General features: G+C 39.2%; 2 protein-coding genes across 3 annotated transcripts in view; one reads left to right on the forward strand and one right to left on the reverse strand.

Annotated features, from left to right (window-relative positions):
* WWOX (WW domain containing oxidoreductase) overlaps positions 1–19,694 on the forward strand; it is a 490,323-nt gene that overhangs the window by 468,155 nt on the left and 2,474 nt on the right. Inside the window, exon 10 of one of the 2 annotated variants that reach the window (XM_039327474.1) lies at positions 19,356–19,430. In XM_039327474.1, the coding sequence (XP_039183408.1) occupies positions 19,356–19,430 (75 nt within the window). Of the gene's footprint in view, positions 1–15,499; positions 15,829–19,355; positions 19,431–19,694 lie in introns of those variants that run through there. The other variant, XM_039327475.1, reaches the window with a different exon arrangement.
* Positions 1–19,694, reverse strand: part of MAF (MAF bZIP transcription factor) — a 170,017-nt gene that overhangs the window by 37,559 nt on the left and 112,764 nt on the right. The gene's annotated exons all lie outside the window — the stretch shown is intronic.

Below are 19,694 nucleotides of genomic sequence, written 5' to 3' on the forward strand. Positions count from 1 at the left end.
TTGTAATTCCAAACAGTCACTAAAACAAATGGTTTAAGTCAAGGACTACCTGTAAGGGCTGCCAGGTTAGTGAATACTGACCTAAGAAAAGGAAATATATCCTTGAATTCAGCCTTTGGTATCTGCGTGGTTATTCCAGTTAGATTTGTTTTGTACATTTTAAAATCCTACAATGAAGAATAGCAGTTATCGGAGTTTTCTGAGGCCATGAACCATTGAGCAAGGAATTGAAGTGGGACCTGGCATTACCCAGCTCCTTTGACAGACTCACGCACAACCAAATTACCAGCCTCTGTTGTGAGGCCAAACAATTCAGTAACTTTTGAATGATTTAATCCACGGGCTGCATCCATCAGTCTCGTGACATCGTTTCACTGGGAACAATGCAGAAGAAAAGCTGCACAACCTCTGTGGAAATGTGAAAGGCAACAGCGAAGAAAAGAAAAGCCTTACTAGTTTGATCAGCAAAATAAGCTAAAAGTTTGGAGTTAATGAGATCTCTGGATTAAAAAAAATGTGAATGATTTTCTCCCTCATTAGTGGGTTTTATCATCAGATGTCAGCCTTGTTTGAATGAAATTCATTCAAAGGCCATAAATGAAAGCAGTATTTGGAAAAAAAGAACCCCTCATTTGGGCCTATTAACAAACAACCCATCTTGATAAATAATTCCTTTATGTGCTGTGCAAGAACAATGCAAATCTGGGATTCAGCTGCTTCGTTCGGCCCTCTGAAAAATCATTAAATTGGCTTCTTAAAAAAAGAAGGCAAGCTAAAAAAAACAACAACAACGACTGAAATGGTTGTTATAAGTTCATACTTGCATTCAATTCAATTAAGCTGTAGAACAGAGATGAAAGTGACCCCAAGCTTCCTTTCAAACAGTTAACCCTGGAGGGGAAAAAAATCTCGTAAAAATTGTTTCAAAACTGAGCAAAGCAAAATACACAATGGAGGCAAACATGAAGGGAGGAAGGGAGAAACTGACATGGAAGAACTATGAAATGGTAACAGGCTCTTTAGGAAGTCAATCAAGAGAAATCAGTCTAAGGAGTGGGATAACTCGTATCAAGTTAATGCGTATCAATGACAAAATTGCATTAGTTTTCAAAATAGTAAAATAGTAAATTATCAGGCATGAAGAATCAGAACCATAGGGTAAGCTCCAGTTAAACTGATTTACTGCTCATGCCTATACACAAGAATCTAATCAACTAACTATCTTGGCGCCGGATAAAAATCAACAGAATTCAAGAGGGGTTGGACTTAAACTGTTTATGGGAACATAATGATGCTAGGCTGATTCCTCTTTTGACTCCAGCCCCAGGCTCTGCCTGTCCTCCTACAGCAATCCAAGGTTCTGATCATTATCTTTAAAGATCTATATGGCACAGAATCCAACTATTTATGGGCTCACCTCTCCCTGAATGAGCAAATGCCCATTCCACTAGGTTGGATAAGATAACTTTTTTTGTGATTATTTTGTGTACCTTATATTTCCTACACTTAACAAGGGACATGGGAAGCAAGGAAGACACTTCTAGTCTGTTTTGATACTATCCTGTGCTACACTATATACCTAGATCAGCAAGTTTTTTTTTGTGTGTGTGCTTTAGAAGCCCAGTTCAATATCTTAGCAGGCCACCTGCCTTTCTTTTGTGTTAAAAAAAAGGAGGAGGGGAAGGAAGGCTCTCTGTGTGTCCCTTTATGGCTGCCATTACATTTTCCATTTAAAAAAAAAAGGTTAAGGTTCCTCAGGAAACTGGTAATCACTCTCAAATGGGGAAGCAGCCAACAGATCAGGCTTGATGGACTGCTGTGCAGGGATCTACTCTCAGCTGCTAAAATGCCTTCTTGTCCAATTAAACAATTGAGCAAGGAGGACCTCAAGCCAAGGGCAATCCTTGGTAGGTGGCAGCTAAGAGGATGTTTCTGGGAGGGAAGAGGGTGGAGAATAGGACGGGCACTATGCAGGTGGAAGCTAATACGAAGGTAGGTTTTTCTCTAGGCGTTTATGGAACATAAGGGATCATCTTGTGGAACAGTGGAAGGGAAAGTTGGTGGACTACAATGCTTTGCTGATCAAGTATGTGCTGTTATTTTGTCCATAACTACTTCCATTTTCAAAAAAGGGGAGGGGGGGTTGTACTTATGATCTGGAAGGCCTAGCAAATGTGAGAGCCGGTTTGGTCTCGTGGCAAAGGCACCAGGCTAGATACCAGGAGATGGTGAATTCTAGTCCCTCCTTAGGCATGAAAGCTACCTGGGTGGTTTTGGGACACTCGCTCTCCCAGCCCACCTCACCTCACCGAGTTGTTGTTGTGGGGAAAATGGGGTGGGAGGAAGGACTAGTACATACGTTTACCACCTTGACTTATTTATAAAAATAATAAATATGCGATATAAATACATAAATATATATACACATCCTGCTTGATTCTTTCTTCTTCTCCCTATAACATGCATCTATGAGGGGTGGAAGGGACAAAGGTAGAATCAAAGTTCTAACCTCCCCCTCCATTTTCTTGCCGGGAACATGAATGCAGTTAGGCAAAGCGATAACAGATTTCTAAGAGATTATTAAAACTAACCAAATTCCTTTCAATTAATACTGGTGAAGCTCAATTCTATCCAAGGAATTTAGGAGAAGGAGTGGCTGAACCTGGGATGGAATTAAAAGAGGAATCAGTCTAGAATCTTTACGTAGCCACAAGTGAACTAAGTCCAATCTCCCTTGAATTCCATAGACCCTTATCCGATTCCAAGCAGGTCCAACCCTTAGTTGAGCTGATTCCTGTGCATAGGCATGAGTGGCAATACATCGGTTTAACTGGACCTTCACGTGTAGACCTGCTCTTTCGCACCTGATGGGACCCACTAGGCATCTTGGCCCTTCCTATTTTGGCCTTGCCACGCCACTCCCTAAAAGTCAATTTGCTGGCAAGGCACAAAAGGTTGCTCACTCTTGCTAGAACAAACCATTGTCTGGTGTTTAATGCAGGGTTCAATGTGTGTTAAAATGAACTAGGGGAATAAATTAATGAAAGAATCCTCCCATTGTGGTCTGTGTGGTGGATAGACGTCTCTATCTCTTCTCCAGAATTTGCACTGGGACTCCTTCCCTTTTCCTCTAAGTAGCCCATCCAACTGATTTCCATTTGCTGTAGTGATCTTCTCCTCTTTGATGTAATGAAGGAGCTTTATAGCAGGTGCAGAATTGACAATTTAGGAGAAACAAACCCATCTTCAGACAAAGAATGCCTGGCATTGCCTGTTGTTTCCTGGCTCTTTCAAGGCTGCCAAAAGCTTTGCCTGATTAAAAAGAGCAGGAACCTCTTTCAAATGCAATTGCTTTATAGTACACAACACATAAAGCAGTTCTGAAACTAATAAGCTTCTGACATTTATTATTTGTTAGATTTATATCCCACTTTTTCTTCAAGGAGGGCAGAGCACCTAGGTAGAAATCTCTCTTTGTATTATTTCCACAAAAACCTGGTCAGATAAGCTGGATTGAGAGAGGAACTGATCCAGTAGGTTCCATGTCTGAGAAAAAAGTTCACAATGGATCCCTTCAGTCCTAGGCTAACAACTCAATCATTACACACTGACAACCCTATTGGAAAGCAGTGAATTACTCTAGGAAGGGATTCTCTTTCTATATCGATACACTTAGGTAAATTAACCAAACATGAACTCTTCCAAACCAGGCACATCATCCATGGTTTTAAATTTCTCAATTTAATAAACTACTGGTTTTCCCAGTCATGTATGGTTGTGAGAGTTGGACCATAAGGAAGGCTGAGTGAAGAAAGAATTGATCGGTTGGAGAAGACGCTTGAGAGTCCCTTGGACTGCAAGGAGATCCAATCAGTCAATCCTAAAGGGAATCAATCCTAACTGTCCTTTGGAGGGACAGATACTGAAGCTGAAGCTCAAATACTTTGGCCACCCAATGAGAAGAGAGGATTCATTGGAAAAGACCCCAATACTGGGAAAGATGGAAGGCAAAAGGAGAAGGGGACGGCAGAGGAGAAGATGATTAGATAGTGTTATTCTAGGATAAGAGCTTTTGTTGTTTGCTGCTCAGTCACTAAGTCATGTCCTACTCTTTGTGACCTCATGGACCAAAGATGCCAGACCCTCCTGTCCTCCACTGTCTCCCGGAGTTTGCCCAAATTCATGTTCATTGTGTGAACATGAACGAACAGGTCCCAAAGGTGCTTTTTCACAGGCAACTGGACTTTCTTTTTTCTCTTTGAAGACGTTTCGCTTCTCATTCAAGAAGCTTCTTCAGCTCCAGAAGCTGAAGAAGCTTCTTGGATGAGAAGTGGAATGTCTTCAAAGAGGAAAAAAAGAAAGTCCAGTTGCCCGTGAAAAGGCACCTTTGGGATACCCTGACCTGGATGACTGAGAATTTCCATCGACATGAATGAACATGAATTTGGGCAAACTCCAGGAGACAGTGGAGGACAGGAGGGCCTGGCATGCTGTGTCCATGAGGTCACAAAGAGTTGGACACTAACTGAACAACAAACAACAAAAGTCCTTCTCAAAACGCTATCCTAGAATCTGCACCCTCCCCACCTATCCCATGTCTTTGGGATTCTTAATAAAATGCAGTTATCATGGAAAAAGTATATATAACGAACCATTCTTTTGGTGATGCCATTCGACAATACGTCCAGAGTAGTTCAGAAAGAAGAAGAAAAAAAGTCTAAACATAATTATCTACCCAAAGCCATGAAATTAAAAGAGGAGGGTGAAAGAAACAACACCCCTGAAACTGCATTTTAAAGCCCTAGAAAATGAGGAAGGCATTGGTGGAAGAAAGAATGTTTGGGAAAGGATCTCTTTTACAAAGACAAAACTCCCGAAAGCAAATCAATTGTTTTTAACAGTGGGATGTTAACCCCTCCTCCAGCACTGAAAAATTTGCCTGAAGGTAAGAGAGGGGAAAGAAAAATCTTGAAAACACAGTTATTTTTGAAGACTGGAAAAAATGCAAACAACTAGGTTCTGGGGGGGGGGTGAGCAATGCTTTGACAGGGTACGTGATGAAAGTTTTATGTTTAATCCCAAACAGATAAAATAACATGCTAGCAAATTTCCTGCCGTGGAATTTTAACCTCTGGGTCCATCACTGTTAGTCAAGGTTCGAGCTATTTAATGGAAAGGCTAATGTTTCAAATGCACTATTTATCCTAGGATCCCGTAAAGCAACTTTTTGCAAGTCTGAGTCCTTGTGTGCTGCTGGATTAAAAGCCCATCATCCTTGCCCATCAGTCGTGTTGGCTGAGAGAATGGTAATTGCAATTCTTTCAAGCTGAAGTCGAATTGTAGTATAATTTCAGAGTTTTGCCCTGGCCATTAACTAAGTCTTTTTTTTCTCTCCTTTTTCACTGATCACCAGGGCCTCAATATTTCATAACCTCTGACATGTCATGGACAATAGGGAGGAAGGAAGGGGGGGAAGGCTCCTTGTAAAACTGACAGCTATTCTTACTGACCGTTTCCTTGTCTGAAGCCAAGTCATGCTTCCATCACTTTCCCTCCCCAAAAAACAATAGATAAAGAGGGTAATACACAAAGATAAGATAGCTGGGCCCTAACATGGAGCAAAAATGCCAATTCTCGTCGCCTTCATTTTTACTAATTGCTGAAGATTCTCCTTTGTTCATTTCTTCTCATGCCACACGTCAGCTCTTCTGCAACAGTCTATTTTCTGCTCATCTGTAGCCAGGTGGCTTTTCCTTCCATAAAGGTGGCCAAGACGCTGCTATCTGTAAGCCAATATCTACAACTCTTGCAAGATATCCATGAAACCATCAGATACAGATAATCCTCGACTTACAGCCATTCTTTAGTGATTGTTTCAACTTACAAGGGCACCGATAACCACTTTTCACACTCACGACAAGACAGCACTATTCCAATATTTGAGGGGCTACCACAAGGAAGAGGGGGTCAACCTATTCTCCAAAGCACCTGAAGGCACAACAAGAAAGAATGGATGGAAACTAATTGAGAGAAGCAACCTAAAACTATGGAGAAATTTCCTGACAGTGAGAACAATTAATTAGTGGAACAGCTTGCGTTCAGAAATTGTGGGTGCTGCATCACTGGAGACTTTTAAGAAGAGAATGGACGGCCACTTGTCTGGAATGGTATAGGCTTTCCTGCTTGAGTAAGGAAAGATCTCTAAGATACCATCCAACTCTGTTATTCTGTTCTAGACAGAGATTTAAGCAAGATGGAAAGTACTCAGGGATTTCCTGAGGATCTTCTATCTAGAGTTTCTAGAAGTGCTATTTTGCCCCATAAAAGAAATCTGCCCCAAATTTCTACAGAAGCAAATGTGCATGATTCTTGAAATAGTCTCTGCTTGGCAAAGTCCAGAGCCCTGAACAAAATCCAGACAGAGCCTGCTTTTGTTCCACTAAAAGTCTATATACCTCCGCACATGTGTGTTCATAAACCCCACCCTGAATCATCTGTTAGAGAAGGGATATTTCTGAAAGTTGTGTACCAAACAAAAAAAATAATAAAATGGGCATTTACATTTTTTTTTAAAAAAGAAAGGAGTTGACATCACAGAATTTTACATAATAAAGACAGCAATCAGAGGAATTTACATAAAAATAATTTTGCAGGGGAATTTGCATTTCCGACTATTTACATTAGGGGAAGTTGTCTATAAAAGCTGTTTGCATTACAAAAAGCTGTGAATAGAAATAGATGCAGGACTGTTTTTTGTTTTTTTTTTTTTTACTTTGAATGTTTACCCTCCTTTAAAAATATCATGGACCAGACAGCCTGACTAATGCAGAGAGTCAAAGGAACAGATTTTCTATGCTCACTTCCTATGCTGAAATGTCTTTCCTTGATAGGCATCATAAAGCTACAGCATGAAGCATTAAAGGATATTCATATGACACTGCTTTTGCTTCATTCCCAGCCATTGTTAAAATAATTCCCGTCTGTTTGGTTATTCCAGTTTTAAAGTTATGATTTTCCCAGTCTCTTACCTTATTGTAACCATTATCCTTGATCAATAAAGAAGAATATTTCTAGTGAGGAGTTGAAGCGAGGGGTCCTTGGTGCTCTCTGAGCTTGGTTGCTTTCTTGCAGACGTTTCATTACCAAACTAGATAACATCATCAGTTTGCTAGATGGATGATGTTCCCTAGTTTGGGTAATGAAATGTCTGCAAGAAAACAACCAACTGCAGGGAGCACCAAGGACCCCTCACTTCCTTGATCATTTACTGATGAAGGGGTTCCAGGTCTGGCATCTGTCCAGCTCCAATGGATTTCTTTAGGCTGGTGGAGGTGAACATTTCAACCCTGGGATCATTGCCCACTATGAATATTTTGATTTGAGCTGTGGGATGTCCAGATACTTGATTTTAGCAGAGACATGCGGATGCTCTCTGAGCTGTACAGCTGAGCTGTAGCTATGGGGCAAAGAGGATAAGCTGAGCATCAATTGCATAAGTACAGGCTTGTTACTATCCTTAATGAGCAGCAGACCTGTCTAAAAAACAGGTCTACTACAGTCTTGGATATGTATGCTTGTATATTAGCAAAGCAACAAAACTGATCAGAAAAGTTGACAAGAGTTTCAGCAAGTGGGCTGATGGAGGAGGAAATGGTTTTCTCAGCCAACTTTGCTCCTTTGCTTGCTTCCTCTACTAAATTAGGCATGAAGGGCTCACAGCTTTTACCCTCTTTAGTAGAAAGCCAGTTGTGATATCCTTGCCTCCAATAACAAAGATATATTTAAATGCACCCACATTTTCTGGAGGCAAGTTGTTCCACTGGTTAATTATCCTCACTGTTAGGAAGTTTCTCCTTAATTCCAGGTTGCTTCTCTCTTTGGTCAGTTTCCAACCATTGTTTCTTGTCCTGCTCTCAGGTGCTTTGGAGATTAATTTGACTCCCTCTTCTTTGTGGCAGCCCCTCAAATACTGGAACACTACTATCATGTCCCCCCTATTTCTTCTTTTCTGTAGACTAGCCAAACCCAATTGCTGCAGCCGTTCTTCATATGTTTTAGTCTCCAGGCCTTTGATCACCTTAGTTGCTCTGCTCTGAACTTTTTCCAAAGTCTCAACATCTTTTTTGTCGTATGGTAACTAGCCATAACATACACCAACTCGTTTGGATAAGAAGTTGCTAATTTCAGTAAGAACCTACAAAGTGTTGTGTGTTTGTTTTTAAAAGGCATCCACTTTTCTCAAAATCTCATTTACTAGACATAAGATATAATAGGAAGGAGTGAGCCTCCCTTGGGCGATTCAATTACATTAAGAACTTACACTTACATACAAAGCATAAATAAATCTACCCTGCATATATATTATATAATACACATCTAATGCTGTTAATAGCAATGAAGCCAGCATGTCTTCTTGCTTCCATTCATTTCTGAACCACCGCCAGCGTCTTGAGTGGGTAACTAAGACACTGCAACAGACACCAAGGCTAGCTTTGATATTTCTCTCATCCTTTCCTGTTCCCTTTAGGAACTGGAAAAGAGGAAGCGACAAGGCAAGCCATTTGGGTGTTTTTGTGACATTATCTAAAAAGCATTCCAACCCCATCTCTCATTTCGTACCGGTAAGCATAATTCTACTGCCCTAAAAACCTGCCTAATCAATACATTACAAGTGAAGGGCTTGTATATTGTTTAACTCTATAGTATCTTCCAGGGTAGGGTGATAGTGACACAAAAATAGTTGGAAAAGAAAACAGATTTGCCAACAGAGTAACGATGCAGACAATGTCATCTTTGCGGGGGGGGGGGGAGAACCACTGGAAAGATGGGGGAAAACACAGAGGAAAGGAAGCATTCTGCAAAATGGCTGCCTTCTCAAATCCCAGAATTCCCTAAGCCAATGCTGAGAATTCTGGGAGGAATAGTCCATATTTAAGGAGGATCAGAAAAAAACAAAACCCGGGAAGGGACTGCAAGACAAAGAGAGAGAGAGAGAGAGAGAGAAAGAACAGGATATAAACATAATGGAACAAAAAAAAATTACAGCTGGCATTCTTCCTTCCCAGCTGTAGCCAGACAATGTGCTGAACCATTAAAGACCCAATTAAAGATCTATTTTAATGATATTGGTTTTAATTTCTGTTTCTGTTTGTGATTTTAATTTTAATTGTATCGGTGCCATTGTTTTGTTTTATGCTCCGTGTGTGGTAAACCAGCACGAGTGTTTTATAAACAAAAAAGGCAGGGTGTAATTTCAACAATAACAACAGTTATCATAAATAGTTGCATTCACACAAACTGCTGTGCCCTGGTTTTCAACTCTGCTTCATTGTCGTGTGTGGCTTAGTAAGTCATGAAAATACAATCGGTTGGTTAGGTATGCTTCAGTGTTTTGCATGAACCCAGAACACAGATGAGTTGAGCATGTTCTGTGAACAGAAATATCTACTTAAGAGATGGCTATTTTTGTTTTCTCTACACCAGAAAAGTATGATCTGAGATTTCTGGTGCAAACGTCTTACCAAATTGGCACAAAAGGTCTGATCAAGCTATTTTTTTTTATCATGGGAAATATACGGGAGATAATCAAAACATAACTGGGGAGTGATCATTAATTAAATGTACCTGTAATTAAATGAAGTAACACTGACATTTTGTCTTAGTCAAATCCCCTATTTTATTCTCCAGGGTATCACTCTGAAGCCAAGCCCCTTTGTTATCGTGGAAAAGTTTGCTGCACCTTTATACATTCCTTAGCCAATTGTTTCAGGAATGACTAAAAGTCTTTTTTTTTAATCAAATGTAACAAGTATCCACCAAGCTGTAAAAGACCATGAACAGAGAGCAGAATCTGTTCACAGAAAGGAATTGGGTGGAATCCATTATATGGCATTCTTGGAAAAAATTACCTTTCTCCTTGAGACTTGGGAATCCTATTCAACTTTTTTCCTTTTTCTCCTCAATTTATCTTGTTCTGTGCAAGCGAGCAAAATAAATATATAAATCAACAGAGAACTGATGATGTTGAAAGATATGCACCCCAGAAGAAGACAATGGTGAATCAGAAGAGTCAGAGGACTAGAAGACCCACAAAGTCCCTTCCAATCCTATTATTCTATGTTCTATGAATCATTTCAATACTATATGGATACATCCACGTAAACCACCAAGCGCTGGGCTTGACTTGAGACATTGCACACAGAAAGAATATTGTCCTTCCAAGAATCTCTATTTGCATAGCACTCCCCCTTCCCTTTCTCACTGCTAACATTAGTGTGACCTTTTCCTGCTAATTGGAAAATCTTCCAGAAATAAAGCCTGTCAAAAAAATGAGAAGTGTCTCCCCTTTAGGTTGGCCAAACGACCTCATTGGGGGAACGAAGTTCGGAAAATTCCTGCTTCTTCTGCTCACTCGGCAAAATCTTTATTACTTCAGAGAGCCCTGAAAGTTAGTAATGCCCCTCCAGTGCAACAAGAAGTAAATAAATTTCTTCTTATGACCACTTTGGAGAAACACACAACCAGATTTACTCAGCAGGGATAGATACTGGACAAGATAATGAAGAGTGAATAAGAAAATGATAGGAGTTTACAGCCTCTTCTGTCTCTTTAAAGTGTTTTAATCCTTCAGAAACAGGATATCGGATCCATTTCCTTAAAGATACAGTATCCCTTCTGGGACAGGTAATGTTATAAAAAGCCAAGATGTAACATCTATCTCTCAGTATTGATTGGCACTTTAGTGTGATAAAGAGGACTGGACCTGAAGGAGAAACAAACAGGAGATAGAAATGTAATTCAGGACTATTCCTGAAGCATTGCAAAGAGAGACCTTTGTTACAGTAGGACACTTTTCTAAATTACCTTAAATTTACACACAAAGTATTGCTAATGCACAAATTTGGGGGCCTACTGTCCAACTGATGCCTAAACTAGCCTCTTTCAGATTTCATTGTCCATCTTCCTCCCAAGACAGGTATACCCACCCATAAATGCCATGTTTATTGGGAACTCTACAGCTTTCTATATTAAGATAGCTTGAAAGCACCAGATAAAAAATATGGTTAAATTCCAAAACATTACAACAGACATCCCCAACCTTTTGGGCACCAGGAACCAGTTCTGTGGAGAGAGATTTTTCCGTGGACCGGAGTGTGCATGGTTTTGTGTGCTGCCTGCATCTCATGGATGGGGCTTTGCTTGTTTGTGCAGCCTAGTTGCTGGCATGCCGTGGCCCAGTACTGGTCCACAGACGAAGGGTTGGGGACCCCTGCATTACAAGGATGGAGACTATGATATGGATGCAGATTCAGGAGGAGATAGTAATCAACCCAGGATGGAGAAGGTCCCACATCCAATGATGACCTGATCCTATTAAATAGTTTCAGGAGAAAATGTCATGAATTGCTTTCCTCAGTTCAATTAACACAGCTGATAATCCTCTAGATTTTGTGAATTATGGCAAATAGCAAAAGTTGTGGGAGTTACATATATATATATTTATAAAAACTCCTAAGAAATATTCATTCATCCTTCTAGTCTATCATAGCCAATTGATGGCAGCTTTATCATATATGATATGGAAGAATCAAAATGACCACCAGCTGACCGGAAAGAATGATAATTTTATATATCTATAGAAGAAGGTATTTGTAGTTCAGGGGCCGTTGGGGCTCACTGAACTTAGTTGTTCTCTTGCAGATGTTTCATTACCAAACTCATCATCAGTGTTAGAAGAGAATGGAGTTTGTTCTCTGTATATACGCATGTAAGTGGGTTGTTTTGATAGTATGGGTGGGAGTGGTCTCGGTGGTATCTTGATTAGGCTGTTGTTTATTGTTAGCTTCTTTGTCTGAGTTGATAGTGCCTTGATTGAGATATTGTTTGCTTCTTGATTGTGGCTCTAATGTTAATGTTGGTGTTAATGTATTTGACTACTGCAACCCTGTTTGTAGCTCAGATTTGACAAATTTACAAAGGTGGAAGAAACGTACAACACGCTAATGTTATGCCATAAATAAGTTTATCTAATTTTTACTGATACCGGAAACTGAGCCTAAGATCTTCTCTATATAATACATATACCCACCCTGGATCTTTTGCAGAGGACAGCAAAATAGGACCACTCTTTGCTCACCTCTGTTTTATCCATTACACTAATGGGACTTACCGGTATTTCTGATTAGGTAACAAATAAGGTTGATCAGTAAGTTTCTGTTGAGTGAATTGATAGAGCCCTGTGCAATTACAGAATGCTGAACGGTGTGCTTGTATCTCCCATCTTTGTGCCCGTCCCCAATAAACAATATTGTTGTTCTTGTTGCCATCATAAGCGTTCTCTCCATGGCAATGGTTGATTTCACCCTCCAAAAGCTGGCCTTTCCCTGACTACCTGGATAAAAATTCAGTGATTCAGAATCAAACTTGACCCATAAATAATTCAAAACAACAAATGGCTTTATTGCTTTATTGCTGTGAAATAGCCAAAGCTGTCATCGGATTAAACAAAAAAAGAATGTAGTCCATTCATTGCATGAGGATTGGTGGGCTAAACAATTAAATCTGCGTACATTTGCATAAGAGAGAAACTGAAAGTCCAAAGGGGGGAAACATAGCTAGTGAGTATCAAAAGAGGTTTAGCCCAAAGGATCGACCAAGCCCCTCCCTTCTTTCTCAACTGATAATATGAAATACCAATTGGAAGTCCGGCGTTATGCAGCTTTGAATTGGATCCAACTTCAAAGGAAAAACTTCCAATCTGATTCTGAACCAGGACATTAAAAATTAAAAAAGTAGCTCAGCATAAGCCTGGTCAACCAGCTCAATTATAATTCAAATGGGAACATTTGGATAGGACATTATTTAGCAACATAGCATGCCCAGTACAAGGATAGCAGCATCGTTTTAGCCATTGTGAATAAACGTCAGCAATAACATTCAATTTAATTTCTATTAAATTTCACACTGATATACTGCCCTCGTTCTGTATACCAACAAAATGTTCCTTGTCACTTTATTGCAGTGTATATACCTAGCTGACTTTATCAGGGCTGTAAAACTCCCCATGACCCCTAGATGGCAGCAAAGAATTAGATGACTGTATCTTTTTCCTGCCATCTAGTGGTCTTCTGATATTCTTCTGGTCCTCAGTCCAGAAATGGTCAGCCTATATTTATCCAGACACTGTGTTGCATTTTGGTGGAATCATGCTATTTGGCATCCTGCAGAAATTAGGGTGAAGTACCCAGATCTTGGCTAATCTAGAAAAACTAAGCAGGGTCAAACTTGGTTAGTATTCTCATGGAACCACCAAAAAATACCAAGGCTGTGGGTATCTACCCTCCCAGAATAATGGCAAACTGCTTCCATAATGCTACTGAAACTATTATCAGATGTATCTACAAACTGACAGTTGAGATTGACTCAAAGAAGAATTTGTCTTTACCTTCTCTCTAATCCTTTTGTCTGAATTTCCTCCAAATGCCAATATTTATGAAACTGGGCTATTAACATCACTCTTTTCCATAAAAAAAATTCAGTTGAGTGCTGATAGGTCTGCAAAATTTTTTGACATGCTGACAAATAAGACATGAGTATTACGTTTGAGTGACTCTCAAGATTAGTTGAAATACAAAACTATTAAAAATATTTTTAGCTCTCCCTCCCACTTCCTGTAATACAGTATGTATCTTTCAGGCCACGCCACGGCTGGTTTAAACACAGAATCAAATATTGCTAAAAGGAAGTAAGTATCTGTAAAGTGACATCAAAAACATCTGCAAGGTGGAGAAAGCATCTAAAATAAAAATGAAATGGTCAAATCTTTAAAAACATCAATTCTGTAAGATTTCAGGCAAAACAACAATCCCAAAATTGAATGAGACTTCCCTTTTGGGGGGGGGAGGCTGAAACTTTTATCATTTTTGAGCAGCAACATCTGTAAGATGTGTATCAAAATCTGCAAGACAACAGGTGCAATATTGTAATTCAAAATCTAAGCGTCATCCTTATGGTACTCGCCATCTTGCAGATTTTCACAACCCCATTCCTTGTAGATCGCTTTACATGTAGCCCTCGGCTTATGACTGTAACTGAGTCCAAAATTTATGTTGCTAAGTTAAATGAGTTTTGCCCCAGTTTACGACATTTTTTGCTGCAGCTGTTAAGTGAATCACTGCAGTTGTGAAGTTAGTAACATGGCTGTTAAATGAATCTATCTTCCCCCATTGACTTTGCTTGTCAGATCACGTGAACGGTGGACATTGCAATGGTCGTAAATATGACCCGGTTGCCATGCATCTGAATTTTGATCACATGACTGTGGGGATGCTGCAATGGTTGTAAGTGTGAAAAAGGTCATCAGTTACTTTTTCAGTGCCTTTGTAACTTTGAACGGTCACTAAATGAACTGCTGTAAGTCGAGGACTAACTAGCTATATTCTTGCAAGATCATCATTCAAGACCTTGAAAATGAGATCCCCAAAATCTCTCAAGATTTGGACCATTTTAAAATTTACTTGGTCCTTGTGCAAAAAAGTCTTGTTAACCTAGCTGAAAACCCAGCCATATTTCTGAACAAAAGAAGCATCTCTGATAATAAAGGATCAGTTCTGCATTAAGGTGAGCAAAGCCTGGCCTGTTAACATGTGTCATTTGCTTGTTTTTCATCCAGATTTCTGCTTCCCATTTATTGCCCTGTAAATATCCCCTCGCTGCTTCTTTCTGATGCTACAAGAGTTAATGAAGCAGTTATCCACTGCCTTCCCTGCGTTTGCCAGTCAGAAGGGTGACATCGGCAAAAAACGTGTCCCTTTCCTGGAGCTGCTAATTGTTATTTTTTTTAAAAAAAAAAAACGATTTAGGGCAAGAGCCCCCACATGTTTGGGATCCATCAAAATGATTGATGGCCACGTTCTCCAGCGAGCCCTGATGCAACACCAGTTGAGGTGTGTTTGAAAATCAAGCCTTCATGGGTGATAAATGACAGCCTTTAACAAATGTGTTTGCGGAGTTCTGGCGTGTTTTGAAAGTGCAGCAACTTGAAAATGAGTTCTACCCAGGGATGTAAGTTCTTTCCTGCGGACATTGGCTGAACCACTTAATTGGCCGAAAAGCTGAAGGCTGCTTGCAAACCTCAGTTATGGTTTGTCCTAATTCCCCCCGTTTAGTTTTAATTGGCCGTTATTTATTTGTTTCTTTATCTCTATGACCCCATAACTTGACGAGATGGTATTGTGCAGAATGGAAGGTCTTTACCTAACAGTGATTTTTTACCTAACAGAGAAGTCACGGGTTGGAAAAGTTGAATAAGCTCAGCGTGACTGCTTTTAGAACTCAATCTGTAAAATAAAGAGACAGAAAAGCATGCAACAAATCAGCATTCTGCCTTTGAATGCCAGTTGTGTGATCTCTGGAGAGTGAATTTAGGAGTATTAAACATTAGTATAGGGGCTACGTGTGATCAAAGCATTGCTCAGTTCTGTTCTACTATTTTTTGTAGGAAAAAATGGATCTATTGCATTGTCTACAACCTCTTTAACTTCGCCCAACGGAATTCTTGAGGTGGTTGTGTGTGCCAGATGTGTTCAAACATGTAAGTTAAACATCCAGCAACTCCACCCATTCAACATGCTAAATGTGCTTTCCACTTGTATGATAGAGCCCTGTCTATGCTCATCTTGGTTGAATTTTCTCTGTATTAGGATTTTCCTTTCTTTCTTTTTTTTTTTTGCATTTTAATGTGTTGTGTTTGGTTGGTTTATGGGCTAGTGTAGACAGAGGGTTAATTCATTAATCAGCTTAGATCAGGGGTAGGCAACCTTGGCTCTTTTATGACTCGTGGACTTCAACTCCCAGAATTTCTGAGCCAGCATAGTTTAGACATTTAGGTGAGAGTTTTAGCTTTTTTTTTTTTTTTTTTTTTTTTTGGTGGGAGTAAAAAAATGGTAAGCCAGTGATATTGTCCTTGTAGCTTTAGCCTGAAGTGGAAGAGCACAAATGGGGATCTATCATACAAGAGGAAACTGGGAAAAAAAATATTGAAAGCGATCTGTGTCACTGAATAAGTAATATAGCAAAGGTTTGACTGGGTTTACACACTCACTAAGTCACAATATTGTTTTCTTCTGGCTAAGCATGTGATATGAACCCAGGCCATTGAGTCTAATTGGAAGAACCATAGGAAAACAAATCACAGTTTAGCACAATATATAAACATAGAACATAAAATCATAGGGCTGGAAGGGACCTTAGTGATCTTCTAGTTAGTCCAAGGCAAGCGACGTTACACCATCCCAGTTTAAATGTTTGTCCAGTCTATTCTTCAGTGATGGAATACCCACAACTCTGGGAGGCAAGCTATTCCATTGGTTAATTGTTCTCACTGTGAGAACAATTTCTCTTTGCTTCTAGGCTGGATCTCTATTTAATGATCTTCTACCCATTGCTTCTTATCCTGTCCTCTGGAGCTTTGGAGAAAAAGTCAATTCCCTCTTCTCTGTGACAGCCTTTCAAGTACTGGTCGACAGTCCCCCTTAATCCTTTTCCTTGATAGGTTAAGCATACCCAGCTCCTTCAACTGTTCATCATATAATTTAGCTTCCATCTTCTTCATCTTTGTTGCTCTTCTCTGCACAGCTTCTAAGGTCTCAGCAAAACTGGATCATTGGTTCTTAAGCTCTAGAGTTCAACCTAGTAGGTTTTCCAATTGTTCAACCTCAAGAATGTGTTCAAAACAACTCTTTTTTTTGCCAGATCTACTATATTGTTTCAAAATAGGAAAAGAAAAAAACTTACTGCTAATTTTGGCTCTCCAAAACAAGATCATTCCCCATTCCTTGATAAGATTATTTTCTCAGAAAATTATTTCAACACTGTTGTGTATTAGTCTTGTCCTCCCAAATTGCCCTTGTTTGGGTTAGAGCCCACATTAGTGGCTCCAAGGGCAGATTTCAAGAAAATTCACCAGGCTTGATTCATGAGTTTTGTTGCATTTTGCAAGAACATATCAGCTTTGACTCATTAGAGCTTCCTGCTAATGGACAGGTCTTTCAAAACTGCTTATCTGGAAATATTAAATAATACAGGACAAAAGCTAATATAGTAAGATACTGGAAGATGGAAGAGGGGACAAAAAGGAATGAATTGACTCCCACAAGGAATCAGTACAAAAAAAAAATGTGTCCAAATTTGCAAGAATAGTATTATATACTAATTAGATTTCTAAAAGCGTAATTTGCCATTCTTTGAATTTTCTGCCAAGCTTTCTTCAGAGGTTTATCACACACATGGGCTCATTTGAAGATATCTAGCACATGCATGTTGAAGGGAATGGAAGATCGCAAACTTGAAAATAAGTTCTGTTTAACCAAACAAGACAAGAGGCTGCAAAATACAGTTTCAAATTTGGCAAGACTAAATCTTCCCCCTCTTTAGAATCACATAAGATCTTAAGTTTAACTCTTGACTTTTTTCCCCTTGCATATTGCTTTGTGCCATTGTTTGAAGGGTTAATCCAAAGTAAAAAAAAACAAAAACAAAAAACCAGTACTGTTTGAAATAGAAATAACATTCTTGGCAATATGTTCATTTTTATTACAGATATTCTCCCCATCAAAGACAGCTGTAGCTGATACCATCTTGAAATGTTTCCCCCCCCCCTCCATTTCATTCCCGAAAACTTACTTACCTGGCAAGGGGATACCTTGATCGTGAAAATAAGTTCTGTTGAGCAAAATGGGATTTATCTTAGGGTAATAATTTAAAGAATCTTTATTTGTCCTATATCAAAGAGCAGAGGCAAATGTGCAGCCATTGAGAGGTCGAATGGCGTGGACCAAGTGAACAGAAACAGAATACTTTTCCTGACTTTTTCTTTCATTAAACCTGAAGTTTCAATAACTTTAGATTATACATTATGATTCCTCAAAACCATTGAGAATGATTTTGACCTGTGGTAGACAGAAGTGTGTTTATGGGTCTCAAAAAAAAAAAAAGACCAACTCTACTAAGTGCTGAGTAGTTACCCCTTCAATATTGTTTCAAAGCTTGCATTCTTTGAGCATGTGGCACTTTCCTTTCACATATAAATTCTCGACAGCATACATTCCCAAAGCCTGAAATTGCTGAATTATTAGCCATGCCAACAAAAAGACCTCACACTAACAACTAGCTTTAGAAAGCAACTTCGGTATGCTGACTCTGAAGGATTTGCCCTTTTGTATAACCAAAGCAGATAATTTCATCAGGCAAATGTTGAAGAACATGACATAACAACACATTGGAGAGTTGGGTGAAATCAATGTCTTGTTTGTTTTGAAAGAAGGAACACATTCTTGGACAGCGGTGTTTAGGTAAAATGCAGCTGATGTGACAAGAACAGTCTGGGACAAATGAATTATACTGAAAAATATACAATGTGCAATAAACTTCAGCAGCAGGGAAGTTGCAGGAGATTGGCAAGGAGCAAGTTAGAGGTGTTGCTTGCCTTTCCAACAAAAGCAGCACACACTGACACACACACACACACAGAGAGAGATGGTTTTCAGATGTCCTTGATTTCTTAACCTTTCTTATTTCTCTTACTAGGGGTCCCTCGGCAAGGTCTAAAGTTGCTGTAAAATGGCAATTTCTGATATGACCAAAGGGAACGATGATTACCTGAGATTAATGATATTGGAATAATATTACAAGCAATTTCTCTCTCTTCCACCTTATAAATAAGAACATTAAATTTCCCGAAGGAAATTTCATCCACGTTCACATATTTTTTTGAAATAAATTTCAAAAGCAAATTCTGTTTCACCAAACTGCATGAAAACTTGTGAGGGAGAGGAAGCAGGCTTTTTATTTTTTTCAGTATGGCACAATCTTCTCCCTGAACAAATTTCCAAATCTAACAGTGAAGCTTAGGTTAAGAATAATACAATATATTCAACAACAACAGCAATCAATCAGCTGTCATTTCATCTAAAAAGCTATCCCAATATTATCAAGCTTCCTAGGGCCCAAGAAGCTGGTCTGGAGAACAAACTGATCTGACATAACCAGAGACCTATAAACTGTGAGGAAGATCCATGCTCCATTTCAGCAAATCCTTAGCAAAACTGCCAGCTCAAGCACAGCTTCCACTTAAAAATTACCACTACTCAAACAACATCAAGTAAAAATGTTATACATCAGGATCTTGTGATGGGGGCAGAATTGGCAATTAATCCACATCCATTAAGAAGATTACAGTTGGCAAATTAAAAGCCTATGATAGTGCCATGAAAAAGTATCAAGGTAACTCATGATGTTTGACTAGTTACAATGGACTTTATTAAAAAAAATACAACTTGTTTATTCTTTCATTTTAGAAGAAAGTACTGGACATTAATTGCAAATAACAATCAATTACTAAAGTCTGGCTCTCCAGTTCCACTTAATTTCAGGTTTGTATTATTATTATTTTTGGGGCTATGCTGACAATTGACTTAGAAACTGTAAACGTCTACCCCCAGTTGCTGTTTGAAGAATCTCATGTCAACTTTACAAATGGCCATAATTTTTAACAGCACATCAAGTTTCCCACCCCAAATAGCTTGACTTCAATTATTTTGAGATAGGGAATATATAAAAATTGAAAGGCTTATTTTAAAAAAATAAAAAGCCAGATTGATGACACCACTTCACTCATTTTGCAGGCTTCCACACCT

This window comes from Crotalus tigris, unplaced genomic scaffold (assembly GCF_016545835.1).
Source record: "Crotalus tigris isolate CLP2741 ecotype Arizona unplaced genomic scaffold, ASM1654583v1 scf7180000024362.2655971311:6658466, whole genome shotgun sequence".
NCBI lineage: Eukaryota > Metazoa > Chordata > Lepidosauria > Squamata > Viperidae > Crotalus > Crotalus tigris.